Source organism: Phoxinus phoxinus, assembly GCF_949152265.1.
Source record: "Phoxinus phoxinus genome assembly, chromosome: 19".
Taxonomy (NCBI): domain Eukaryota; kingdom Metazoa; phylum Chordata; class Actinopteri; order Cypriniformes; family Leuciscidae; genus Phoxinus; species Phoxinus phoxinus.
Window position 1 is genome coordinate 30,280,836 of NC_136894.1, and position 15,125 is coordinate 30,295,960.

General features: G+C 38.1%; 1 protein-coding gene across 1 annotated transcript in view; it reads left to right on the forward strand.

Moving 5' to 3' along the window:
• Window positions 1–14,788, forward strand: part of LOC306986532 (uncharacterized protein) — a gene marked incomplete at its 3' end in the record, with an annotated part of 23,814 nt that extends 9,026 nt beyond the window's left edge. The window contains exons 6-7 of the mRNA XM_079589843.1: window positions 3,560–3,623; window positions 14,697–14,788. Of these exons, the coding sequence (XP_079445969.1) occupies window positions 3,560–3,623; window positions 14,697–14,788 (156 nt within the window). The remainder of the gene's footprint in view (window positions 1–3,559; window positions 3,624–14,696) is intronic.
• Window positions 14,789–15,125: the final 337 nt, after the last annotated feature.

Consider the following 15,125-nt stretch of genomic DNA (forward strand, 5'->3'; position numbering starts at 1 on the left):
ATACAATAAATCTTGCATGTCACAAAGAACTTGCTTTTCCATCTCCACGAATGAGACGAGTGTCGTTCATTATGATCTTGTTGAAATAATTATGAAGTAAAAAGATACTGTGAAAAATAGTATTTAATTAAATGCATTTATGGTGAGATTACTACATTCAATTTAATTAAGTGCATTTATGATTAAATTACTACATTTTCATGTCAATTTGTGTTCATTTTGACCACGAAACATGTGCTGTCACTTTAATTCAGCGCGTGCAGCACAGCAAAAATAGACTCGGTGCGGAAACGATCTCTGCACTGCTGTATACGCACCGCAACTGGAACGGATCGCCGGACTGCATCTGCGTGCAGTGTGAAAGCTCTAACCTGTTAACATGGGTACGGAAAAAAATACGCACCGCAAACGCACTGCAAACGGAGTATGTGTGAAACGGGCATTAGAACGACAACTTTTGTTGAATTTAGGAGAAATCTACAGACGCAAATAGACAAAGTGTAGTAAAATAAAAACCTAAATGTGTATTTTGGACTTTTTTTTCACCACAAGACTGAAAGAAGAGTGAGACAGCGCTCAGATTTAATCACTAATATCTTAATTTGTGTTTCTGAAGATGAAGGAAAGTCTTACGGGGTTGAACAACATGAGTGTGAGTAATTACTGACAGAGTTTACATTTCTGGGTGAACTAACCCTTTAAACGCTCATTCTCAGCTCTGTTGCAGTGCCGAACACGTCACACGACATTGCTGTCAATGTCACCGGGAGATTGACAACTCTCACTGAAAATGAATGACTTCTCTTCATGATTCATTATGGAAAAAATCATGTCGTGGTGATTTGAATTTATATTACATCTGCGTCGTGTAAACAGACCTGAACTAAACAGCTAATGCTAATGCTAATGATGTGAATAGTAACTAGGGCTGCACAATATATCGAATTTATCGAAATATCGCAAATGTATATATCGCAATATGCATATCGCAAGTTTTTTTTAGCTTTAATTAGGGGTGGGCGATATGGCAAAAATATCATATCACGATTTTTTTCAGGAAAATCACGATTCACGATTTTATCACGATTCCTTTTCATGTTGGTTTTACTATTTCGCAAGTGACTGAGCATTACTGCCAAACTAATGTCTCTATTTTAAAAACAGAGCCTTAGGTAACAAAATATAAAATAAAAAAGAATGGCAGACATTTAGGCCAAAGTGGCGAAGATAAAACATATTTGTCATTGTCTATGTTATTAAAAATTAAGAACAAAGATACACATACACAACTTAATATACAAATTAAATAAGCAGTGCTTTATTTTTTCAGCTACAGGTGTATTTAACAGCATTGAAGAAAGTAATTAAATGAACAAATATGAAAATAAAACACAACATCGACTTCACTGTATAAATTTTACATTGATTCTTATTAAAGCTGCAATTAAAGTTCTCAGTCAAGAGTGAGTGAGATGCTCTTTGTATTTTGTTGTTTTATTAACAGGGATAGTTCTCCCAAAAATTTAAATTATCTCAAGCCGCTTTAAACCCGAATAAGTCTCCCTCTTCTGTTGAAAATAAAAGTTATTTGGAGGAATGTGGGTAAACAAACAGTTGATGTACCCCAGTGACTTCCATAATAGTTTTTTCCTACTATGGTCAATGGGGACCAGCAACCGTTAGCCACACTCCTCAAAATATCTTCTTTTGTGTTCAGCACAAGAAATAAATTAATACAGTTTTGGAACAACATTAGAGAGTGAGTAAATAATGACAGAATTTTTTTTTTTGGATAACTGTCCCTTTAAAGACAAGCGGCAGCATGTTTACTATTAGGGCTACTGTCACTTTAAGATCTGCGCGCAACGAGTCTATACGCATTTGACAAGCAGATTTTTTCTTCATTTTTTCTATTGTTCTTTCACTTTAGACATAACCAACTTTGTTTATAAAAAACCTTGTGTGTATTTGACAGTATTAGCGCAATAAGACTCGAAAGATAACTTAGTTCAGTAACGGGCGCTGTTAGACAGGCTTTGCATGCGCGCGTCGGGTGTTTGCGCTCAGAAAAGCGCCCGTTAGAACAGCGCATCAGCAGCGAACGACATGTTTACCCGGCAAGGCTTTAAAGCACATGCAAATAATTAATTTTTATGAACTACAGTGTCCCGTTCCTCTGCATTTCATGTGGATATACGTCGCGCTGTACAGTATGTTGAGACGGAGGCGCCAGAAATGCAAACTGATAAAATGCACGATCCTACGATATTTCTTCAAAAGCAGATCGTGGAGACTTTTCAATCGTCCACGATCAAAAATCGTAATATCGCACACCCCTAGCTTTAATAAGTATCAGGATATATTTAATTCATACAGTGAAACCTAAGCAATGTTTTATTTTTATATTTTATGATTCAGTATATTTTATTAAATAAACCTAATGTAGGATAACCTGAAACCCTGTGGTTTACACTGATGTTAAAATAACACTTCTTACGCTACAGTAAAACACTGATGTTCACTTTCAGAAGTTATAAGGATGTTTTCTTGTCATAAAAAGAATGTGAAACATGTAGGTTATATCATTTTAAATACATTTTAAAGATAATTTAAGTTTATTTGACACACTTTAAGCATTATAGTATCGCATATTGAATTTTTCTTCAATATCGCACAGCCCTAATTAGTAACATATATCGACCGATATGGATATCGACACCTCAGGATAGTCAGTCTCTTTGCTAAAGCCGTCGGCGTGTGTCTCGTGTTCATCCGTGTCGTGCGACGGATAGTATTGTGAAGAACAGATGTTGTTTCTCTGTGAAGTTTTACTTCATCTCTCTCTCTCTCTCTCTCTCCGTCTCTCTCTCTCTCTCTCTCTCTCTCTCTCTCTCTCTCTCTCTCTATCTATCTCTCTCTCTCTCTCTCTCCGTCTCTCTCTCTCTCTCTCTCTCTCTCTCTCTCTCTCCGTCTCTCTCTCTCTCTCTCTCTCTCTCTCTCTCTCTCTCTCTCTCTCTCTCTCTCTCTCTCTCTCTCTCTCTCTCTCTCTCTCTCTCTCTCTATCTATCTCTCTCTCTCTCTCTCTCTCTCCGTCTCTCTCTCTCTCTCTCTCTCTCTCTCTCTCTCTCTCTCTCTCTCTCTCTCTCCTGCACTTCTGACCCTGATGAACGCGTGCGGTTGCTTCAGATCCCGACAGTAACTCTTATTAACCTTTATTGCTCTGAGGAACGACCTCAATTCCACAAGTGACTGACATCCACGGCCCCTCAAACACCCGGCAGCACTTTAATGTTTTCAGTGTGTACATTTCCTTTGTGCGTTTGTATTACGAGTGTTGCCGACTCCCATTACCGACGTTTCCATCCTCTTTGCCTGCTTGAATTTATACATTTATTTATGAGCTGATCTCCGTTCATTAACTGTAATGTAAATAACATTGTGACACCCGGCAGCAGAAAAATGGATCCCATTGTGCGTTATTATAAATCTGTGGACTGGGATAAGCCATGTGTGGGCAGATATTGAGTTTGCGAGGTCAGGATCGGTGTGTGTTTTTCAGGGGGCAAACAGCGTGACCGCCGCAGACCTCGGAGGATCATTACTGAGGCAACGGCTCTCTAAAAGTGCCACATTCATCACATACTATCCTTTCGGAAACCTTTTAATGAATCCCTTGTTTATTTCTTCGCTCCCTCTCATTTTACCGTCAGCTTATTCAGAGAAAAGCACGAGCGTTTGCTTTTTAGTGGCCCATCCAGTCAGAACTGATATGAATGACTCTTTTAGACTCTAAAATCACATGGTAAATGAATTCATTAATTTATTTATCTGGATGAATCAATCAATCAATTAGATTATAATAATTACATTGATATAATATATTTAGTTTTTTATATATACACGTTTTGTGTTTATGGATAAATATTGTGCATATGTATGTATAATAAGTATATAAAAGATTAATCGCGATTAATCGCATCCAAAATAAAAGTTTGTGTTTGCATAATATATGTGTGTGTACTGTGTATAATTATTATGTATAAATACACACACATTCATGTATATATTTAAGAAATATTTGCATTTATATACTGCATATACATTTATATAATTTATATTATATATAAATATTTTATATATAAATATAACCAATTTTTCTTAAATATATACATGATTGTGTGTGTTTAGTGTGTGTACTGTGTATAATTATTTATATATATATATAAACACAAACCTTTATTTTGGATGCGATTAATCATGATTAATCTTTTGACAGCCCTAATATATATATATATATATATATATATATATATATATAAATATAATACATACATATATATAATACATGTATATATATATATATATATATACATATACATATACACAATATTTATCCATAAACACAAAAAGTTTAATGTGTGTATATATATATATATATAGAGCAAACTCTCATTCTTTTCCTGAATAAGCAGTTGGTAATATATATATATATATATAAAATATTACCAACTGCTTATTCATGAAAAGCACGAGCGTTCACTGAAGCTTTCAGAAACACAACTGCGCCACTTTTGGGCTGCGTGTCTTTTATGTGCTTTAGCGTTTGCCATTGCTTGTTGCTCGTTTTCCCGGGAATGATAAGATGACTCCCCTCAAATATCCAAATGTCATGCGGCCCATCCAGTCAGTGCTGATATGAATAATATCTGTTAGATCAGATGAGATTTAAGCATTCTGGGTAGAAAATGTCTGAGTGTGGCTTTATTCGCTCTCTAACTGAACCCTGGGCCGTCAACAGAAACACGCTTACTTCACATTATATCCTGCTAGATCTGTTATAATGTTGAACGTGGTCCCAGTTTTGTCATTGTATTAACAAAAACTATTAAAAATCTTGAATTGAATTAAAGCTTGAAAACGTAGAGGGGGCCTATTATGCAAAATTCGCAAAGTTTGAACATTAATGTGTGTGTGCAGTGTGTACACAACCCCCCTATAATGGTAAAAATCCACCCACTACTTTTTTATTCCCCATAAATCATAAGCAGTGTCTCAGAACAAGGCGTTTGCAGATTCTAGTTTTTGTGACATCACATTGGACAGGCCCCACCCACGACTGCAGACTGACTCCGCCCTATTAGCTTAGCCCCGCCCCTCAGTGAGCTGTACACAGTCTGCCATGTTTATCTCCTCGCCAGAGCATTTAACAGCAGCGTTCAAGTAAGAAATGTTCTTATTAAAGCTACGGAAGTTACTCCGTCAAGAGCAGTGAATGATTTTCTGTTTCTCTTTAGTTGTTTGATTCATATTTACAGCATATATAAGAGTAAGTACTGTATATTACTCTGCTGTCACTTTAATACACAGATCTAATATATACATGCGATTTCTTTGCTTGGTTTACTTTACATAACCGACTGTTTGTGAACTTTGTGTGTTTTTGATAGTTTAAGAGCAATAAGACGTGAAAGAGAACTTACTTTAATACTCACACACCGTGTCCACACGCGCGATAAAATGTGTCTTTAATGTTAATCAGAGTTTTTGTCCTAACCGGCCGCGACGGCGACACGTGACGATTCTATCTTAGAAACGGTTTCTATTTTTCTGCGACGTCGCGCTGGAGCAACAAACTCAAAGTGTGGCAATGATAATCTCAGGCGCTGTTTATGTGCTTTATTTAATGTTAAAAGCGTGTCATGTGACTTTGAATATTATTTAGTGCTCCAGCTTTGAGCTGTAAAAGCAACAGTGGATAATTCACCTCAGATCCTGAAATTAAACGCATTCAAACACGTTCAAACTGTGAACAAACAAGTGTATTCTTTGACAAAGATTGTTTTAGTAACTCAGTAGCCTATGTATTTTTAATATTGTTTAAATGGTGTAATATTTGTGAATTATGTAGCTACTTATCAATTTTCTTTCGAGTGCCATCAAGATAACTCTCTGGTGCCGTGCACTCGCCGCGAGACTCCGCCCACACGCTGTTCTGATTGGCTGTGTGTTTTGATTTAGTTTTACGCATCTCGCAGTCGCGTGTGGACAGACAAATTATTTGTCGCTGGAATCTTATTGCATCGCATCTGGTTAGGACACAGTGTCACGCGATAAGCCGTCTGACATCCAGCTTTTTGTGCGCTTAGAAAACCTTATATCAGAAGTTTAGACTGAAATGGCTTTAAAACGCATGCAGATAATAAACTTTCATGATGATGAAGAACTGCAATGTTACGTGAGCGTGAATACGATAACGGTAAAGGCTCCGCCCTCTTCTGGAAAGGGGGCGGGGAGCAGCAGCTCATTTGCATTTAAAGATACATGCACGAAAACGGCATGTTTTTCCTTCCACTCAAAAAAACATTTACAAAATAATAAATGATCTGTGGGGTATTTTGAGCGGGCGCGTAACCGTCACATCCTTTGGATTTTCCCATCAAAAACATCCCGAGTCCTTCACATAAAAAATCAGTCTACAAGCTTTCATAGACAACTAGGAAGTCAAGGAAGGTCTTTTTTAAAAGTTTCCTTTCACGCTGTTCACACACTGGCAATAAAAAGCGATTAATACATGAACATTCTTACATATACCCCCTTTAAGCTATTTGCCAAGGCCACATTTCTCATTTTCATTTGGTTTAACTAGATGTACTAAAATAAAAATGACTAAAAAGCGATATTATACATGTTTTGCAGACACCGTTTGAGCCAGTTCGAGATCTCTTCTGAAACTCTAGTGGAGACAGGATATTTTCTCAGGAAACATCTGAGATGGATCATCTTCAGGATTTCTCTTCATCGCTGTCAAGGAGAAACAACTGAGATCTCATGAGTGAGTTTTCTTTCCTGTGTGATTCCTAGTTTTGTGCAGTTGCAGCGTGTAGGTGTGTGTGAAATTGTAGTAGTTTTGTGCTTGCGTGTGCGAAGGTGTGTGGGTCACCGCGGCCCTCTGGGGTTTAAGGCCTGATTTCTTCTGCATACGTCAGCAGGATACATCAGAGCAAATTACACCGGCGCTCAGTGGAAATACACCTATGACAAACACACACAGCCTTGTACTGAAACACAAACTGAATATCTAAAGGTCAAAAGGTCAAAACAACTTGACCTTGAGGCTTTACACTAGTGCCGACACAGAGAGAGTCTACGGCTGCGTCTGAAATCACACACTCTCTTGAGTTGGCGCTTCTGTTTACATACTGTTGGTAAACAATGCAGCTGAATTTAATCATTTTGCTTAAAGCTGCAGTCCGTAACTTTTTGGGGTTCAAAATTATCCAAAATAAATTTCAGAGCAAGTACACCACTCAACCACTCAGTGTTCAAAACTATCAGCTTGCCTTAGCTCGATTCAAAACGGTAAGCTTGTAATAATGTTTTTAATTCCAGTGGTACTGGTGGATTTCCGCGGGAAAAAACGAGCATGTCTTTGCTCATTACGTCACATCTGTACACATAAAGAAGAGTCTCAGCTAGTCGGCTATATTGAGTGTGAGGATGCTGGAGATGGAGATTTATAGCCTCCTCACAGCACTTGATATAATAAAACTTATCAATTTGATGGTGGATCCAGAAAGGTTCAAACGACAATCACCAGTGACGAGATTCACCCGATGTAAAATGCAAAAGACTTCGGAGTGGATACAGAAAAAAGCGACTGCAACCGGCCCGTGCGAAAACAAGGATAATATCGGAAGGGCATTAAATGTAGTCACGCAATCCTGATGTTGTTAACATTAACACTTTGAGAACAAAGTATAATTTGCACGGTTTGACGTGATAAGCGATCGTTAGATTTACTGCAATGCTTTTCCCCTCAGTTGGTCAGATCAGTGGATGTTACTTGTTCAGAATGACATTTTCCAGTGAAAACTCTCATGTTGGTCATACTTCCAAAAAGTATAATCTGTGATTGTGAATGGCAGCATCCACACCGGCGCGGCGACCGACAGCCGCACATTCTCCTCAAAACATTGTGTTCATCCGCGCTGTGCCATGCCGAGGCACAACCCACGTGAAGCTGATAACTCCGCGAATAACTGCAATTGCAGATTTCAAACAGAGATGGCGACAAAGAGGAAAAACGGCAGACTGCAGCTTTAACTTTAATTTATGCATACACATATTTAAGCATTCGAATATGATAAATGGGTAAATTAACATTATTTAATGTATTATGAACAAACATGAATTAAGAATGAACAGTATTTTAATTATAAATTAACATTTAATCTAGATGAATAAATCCTATAATAGGAAAATTATTGTTCATCATTAGTTCAAGATTGCTAGCATTAGCTAATAGCTAATTAGATACATTGAATCTTATTGTAAAGTGCAAAAAACATTTGGAGCAATTACACAAGTAAGAAATATATAGTTTAATTATATTATAAGTGTTTGAAAGTAAAATATCATCAACAGGATTGTACGCCGTTTAGCTTTGTTGTGCGAGCTGTGTCCCAAAGCAACTTGATGATAAGGATTAAATTCACAAGAAAATATTTGTATAAATGTGAATGACGAGCACTTTCATATGCAAATGTCTGCGTTACCTTTACAAGAACCCCTGCAGAGATGACTTGGGTGTTCTTTTAAAGACAAACAACAGACAGTTGAGCCGACAATCTCGAAATCAAGTTGACACAAAGAAACCGACCAGAAGTGTTTAACCGTCGCGGCGAGTAAAAATTGAAACACTGTCACATTAAAACGCATCTCGAATGCCTTTCAACTGACGTTCTGTTTGTTATTAAAACCCGCAGATCCGGAGACGTGCGGGACAGAAGGCCAAAGATCCTCCCCAATGAGGAGAACACAAGATAAGCCCTATAAATAGATGAAACATCCTTCGTCCTGACATCTCTGAACAGGCCCAGACACATGCGGCTGATTGAAGACGACGACATTCAAAGCACACCTCCGAAAGAAAGAAGGAAAACAGCCCTGATTCCACTCATTACTGCACTTCAAACCGACGCACAGCGAGCCCAATCATAATTAAGCTGCATAAACAGCAAAACTGCAGAGGAGGCAGCGCTGTTACGTCAACGGATTGATCCCGAAGACGACAGGGACGCTGGAGATTTCGGACGTCTTGAAGCACTGAAGGCTCTGTGGGGGTCAAGGAGCACTAAAGATCCTGTTTTTAGCAATGGAGCCCCTGCCGTGTGATTAGCACACTGCTAACATGACAGAAAAGATGCGCTGCACAGCTTTATCTCCTGGTCAAGACTAGCCTTGCATAGTCAGGCCGTTTGAAATCCGGTTCAATTTGCATGCTCATTTGAACCAAGACTGCCAGTCCACTTAAATGGGAAACATCTAATCGACGTGTAAAGAGACCAACCACGGTACTTTTTGTTTTTACGAACCATTTAAGGGTCAGTTTATTTGAAACACATACAGAATAAAGTTAATATTTATAATTTATATAAATTATTGATTTATATTATTGATTATGCATTTATTATTAATGAATAAATGCATTTATTGTATGCCAGTCTGTTATCATATCATAGTTATTTTTGTATGTATTTATTATATATTATTATTTAATAAATGCATTTATTATTTCATGCTGTTCTGATATATCAGTAGCATAAAATTAGCATATAATTAAGTTTTTTAATTTATATTTTATTTTATTTATTATACATGTAAAGAATTTATTATTTCATGCCAGTCTATTGTTATATCACTGACATTAAATAATTTAATAAAAACTAAATGTAATGTAAATTAATACAAATTGTGTCACAGTCTTAATTGTTGTATAAAATAAATACAACAAATTATAATAATAATGTATTATTTTATCCAAAATTCAAAAGTTGGCCTTCTCAATATTTCTCCAAACTAAAATATTTGGGAAAATCACTGATTAGTTCTTCCTCAAAAGCGTTCAAAACAGAACCTTGCTAATCAACAGAACAGAACCTTAAATATGCCCTACTTGCTTTAGAACGTTCAGAGAACATTCAAATATAACGTTAATTTGCTAAATGACAAAATGGAATGTTGGAATTTTGAATCCAAAATGTTTGGAACGTTCAAAAATAACGTTTTCAGAACTTAATTGGAACATTAGCTGAACGTTTTATAGAACTTTTGTGTTAGTTGGGAACATATTTAATAGGCTACATTATGTAAAGTTTGATTACACCCCCCCTCCCCCCTCCCCTCCAAATCGCGATTGAATGTCATTTCCTCATTAATTAACTGTGTGAACATAATATGCGGTACTGGCGGACATGAGCGTGGCAGTAATTTACCGTCAGCCGCAGATGTGTGACAGTCAGAAAGCCCGTTCCGTTCCCGTCATCCATCAGCGCGTGGATTTGAACTAGTAAAGAGCGATGGCCTGACGCCCGATGTTTACGCGCCTCGTTCCAGCTTTCCACTAACTCTCACTGACTTTAAATGAAAGCCCGTATTCACAGACAGCTCAACATGTCTTTCTGTCAAGAGCCGCATATGAGATTGAACCCGGGGTGAGTATTTTAATCTCATCTGAAGGCAGATAGCTTTAATATTTTTATCTACTCTAACAGGGTAGCGGAAAGCGAGAGGAACACATTTAGATGAGATTATGTCGGGCACAGTTTGAGCTCAGCGCATGTGGACGCGCTCGAGCGAGGCGCGCGTGGGAGAACGCGCTTATTCACACTTAATAATTCAACATTTTCGGCGCAAATGAACCTTAATAATTTGAAATTGCCACAGCGGCCCTACTGCGAAAGCGACATCGCTCAGATGCTTTTGAAAACATCCCCTGATGAGAAACAAAAGATTTACAGTAAATCAACAGCGACCGGTTTCTGTGCTGCTGAATATTTCAGGCAAAAGTGCATAAAATGAAGTTATTGACACAAAACAAGGGCTTCCCTCTGAACTGGCAGCCAATGCGAACAAAATGATAAAAGTTTAAAGAATCGGCATCAATATCTCAGTTCATCTCCATTCCTCATGAGGAAGCCTGGCTTTGAAGCGCCGCGTTTGTCAATAGTCAACCATCTTTATTTATGGACGGCCTCCAGAAGGGCTGTCAGATGGGATATTTTGGTGCAGAATGATTGTAAATCTTTCAGATTCTGTCATTATTCTCGCGGGCCGCGGCCCTGATCCGGACTCGAGCGGGAACAGCTTGCAGTCTCGAGCACCTGCGCGGATAAACTCGCACTCAGCATTATGTCTCGCACGCGCACATGCGGGTAACCGCTCATTCTGGATCTGCCTGAGGCTAAAGTATAGCTAAAGATTTTTCACAGAGTTCACTTGTACTTGGATTCTTTATTTCTGTGTTTCTGAGTATTGACTTGTGCTCTGTACACACACACACACACACACACACACACACACACACAATATTTATTATTGGTTATAATGGTGCAAAGCAGGTGCTTACTGTGGGATTTTGCCATCAGAGAAGGAACTGTAAAAGATTTATTTCATTACAGGACTAAATCGGCGGTGTTATCGCTTAGTTTGCTCACAGTCGGCCAATTAAAGGCAGAGTAAGTAATTTGTTTCCAGAAAAAAAAATGTGTTACTGTATGCTGTCTCTTCACATCCTGATAGCAATCACCAAGTTAAGTGGTCTAAATGTATTGTGTGTGTGTGTGTGTGTGTGTGTGTGTGTGTGTGTGTGTGTGTGTGTGTGTGTGTGTGTGTGTGTGTGTGTGTGTGTGGATATATATATTGTCAAGGTGTAGGACCATTAAATGTTCTTCTAATCATTGCATGCATTCAGTCATAGATATCTGAAACTCTGAGGGCTGGTAGTACGCACACCGTCTACAACAACGCCAAGGCTCGCCCCGATCGGCCTGACGGGGGCGCTACAAAGCGGGGGAAAGTACAAAATCCCTCATAACTTCTAAACCGTTAGACGAGGGCCCAAAATGTTTGTGTCGTGACAGATCGCTGTGTCGCCTCAGTTAAAGCCGCTCGTGAACCGATCATCTCTTCCTTCTAGTTCATTTATAGCATCAAATAAACATGAATGAACATCAGAAGTAATGTTGTTTTAACCGCGGAAAGACGTCAGTACACTCCGCTTCTCAAGCTCAAATCCTCCCATGTTAATCTCATAACTCTCCTGACTGCTTTGTCGGACAAAATGGCGGATGGCGGATTATGATTGGTCAGATCACCTGTCAATCAAACTCTCTGCGAAGCGTCAATTTTGTTGTTGTCATTTGTGTGACATTCAGAATAAGAGCACTTAAGTTTCCAGAATACATTGCCTGTTGCATGAGCTGAAAAGAAGCAATCCTTTAATTCCTCAAAGTATGAAATGCACTTATGATTCCCGTTTGTTCTTGCAGTGCCATCAATGATGTCAGGACCTCTTTCCCCATAAAGACCTGCATATGCAGAAACAAGCGTCTAAACTTCAGCAGAACTCAAAGCACTTCCAGACTGGAGATGAATGTGAGTTACCTTTACTAAACCTTTTCTCTCCGGATAGTGTCTCACCACCACAGCACACTCATGTCTTTCCCCAAAAACCCGACTAGATGAAGTAGAGCTTGATCTGCCGAGGAAGAGCATAACTCCCGACTCCTCGAGCGCTGTTAACCTCGCTCTCGCCTCTAGATCTGGACTCCGGCCAGGCCGTGATTATTCCTCCGCGCGGGAAGGACATCAACCATTGCCTGATCGTGCCAGATTAATTTCAACGTCACCCGCATTCGTTTAGTGGGTTGATTGTTAAATTGATTTAATTATCAGATCCCTCTTAGTGACATTGATCTACTCTCGCTAATAGGAGTCACCTATGCATGTAATTGGCTTTGATGCGTATCAAACCGAGGGCGCGCGCACACGGCTCGCGGAGAACGCAGATTTAGTTCTCAGTTTTAAAGGGCAGGACGAAGCCGCCAGATCCAGTTTTCCAATATGAACACAAATGGCCTTTTGCGTGATGGATTGTGGCATGGCTCTGCATTAATCTCTTCATATTTGGACTTGTTTGGCTCTCTGCATATTGATACAGTCTGCCTCGAGCACTGGCTGTGTTTATGTCGTGTTTATTATCAATGTCCGCTGCTCATTTAGTCTGGATTGCACTAATTAAAGGGTTAGCAACACCTAACACACGCTTTACTTGCGTAGCGTGATGTGAACGTTATATCTGTGATATTACAGAGTGATATGTAGAGAAGGACTCGACTTTATACATCAGGAATTGAATGGATCGTGAAAACTGAAGTTGAGGGATTGAAAGGAGTGGTTTGTGTCGTCAGCTGAAAGGAAAGGCGTTTAGGGGTGAGGCGAGCTGTGCACATTTGATGAAAGATTATGAAGACAAACATGACTTTACATGCAAAAATGAGTTGTTCAAAATAAGACGAGTGTAAGGAAGGAAGTGGCTCTGTTTTGATTAAACCAAGAACAGCAGAGCAATAATAATAAAACCAACAATCATATGCATGATGAATGTCACTGTAAATTGGTATAAGGCAGCATTTACAGTCAACCAATTATTAATTATTATTAATATTTTTAAATTATTATTATTTATTTATTCTCAAATATTTTGATTAATTTAAATAATTCATAAAAAATATATCTATCTATATCTATCTATCTATCTATATATATATATAATTATTTAAATTAATGCAAATTTATAACTAGTGTGTGTATATATATATATATATATATTAATTTAAATAACAAATTATATATATAATTAATTACATTTTTATATTAATTTAATTAATTCATTTAAATAATAAATTAAATCAATCATATGTGTGTGTGTGTGTGAGTAAACACATACATAAATATATATTTATTTAATCTTCTAATATATATATATATATATGAAATTTAGTAAAACTAAATATTATATATATATAAAATATATATAAGTTTTACTAAATTTCCTGTTACATTTTTAAACACAAAAGGAGAACAATGTGGAATGACATTTTCATTTCCAGTTTCATTATAAAATAAATGTTGTCCAGAATAATGTGTTTCTCACACAAGAATGACCCACAACCCTTATGAAAGAAAGAAGAAGCTAATGACAGCAGAGTAGTTTAGTGTCTGGCAGTCTCAGACGTCACCATATCCCGTCTATTCATCAGGCCTCCGTGTAAATGAGGTTGCAGAATATCAAGGTGTGTGTGTGGTTTGACTGCAGAAGCGAGTGTGAGGTGTGTGTGTGTTTGTATGCATGTGGCGCGTCAGGGATAAAGAGCCGTGTCAGAAGCAGCGCAGCATGACTAAGCCCTCAAACGCCCGTTACAGCACATTTTTAACACAAACACAAGTTGTTCAGGCTGGAGGTCACATGACCCCCAGATCGTCCAATCCCGACGGGCCGCCATCAAAAGCTGGCAACACCTGGATCCATCTGGAAACTCCGAAGCGAGCGCATTAAACCTGAAGGACCAATCAGCTGCCGCTCCACATCCAATCCAGTGATCTTCCCACTCGTATCCTTCCAGGCCGCGGGTAATTAGGTTTGCTCCTGAAACTTGAGGTTTCACTCCTCCTCCAACCAAAGAAGAATTATAAAAAACAAGCGTGACCTTAATAACCAGATGAGAAGGGCCGTGTGGAAGAAGACAGGAGGAGTTGCGTCAGCGTTTTGTTGATCTGTTTATCCAGCTGTGTGTGGGTGCGCTGCTATTCTCCAGGTTTTCATTTCTCATTCTCTTTCTCTTTATTCTTTCCAGGGATGGACTGGGACTGGAAACGCCGGCTGAACACGGGCTATTGCCTGCTGTGTTACTGTGGGATCCAAAAGCCTGAGAGCAATAGTTTCTGAAAAGAGTTTTTTTTTTCACCAGTTAAAACTTGAAATCAATTTTAAACAGAAATATTATCTGCAATCTAGCACAGCTGTTGTCAACATTGATAATAATCATATTCAAATCATCATATTAGAATGATTTCTGAAGGATCATGTGACACTGAAGACTGGAGTAATGATGCTGAAAATTCACAGGAATAAATTACATGTTATTTACATAAAAATTATAATATTTCACAATTTTAATGCTTTTATTGCATTTTTTATTAAATAATTGCAGCTTTGGTGAGCAGGAGAGACTTATTTCAAAAACATTAAAAAAATCTGTGTAAAATAGTGTAAGATTAATCTA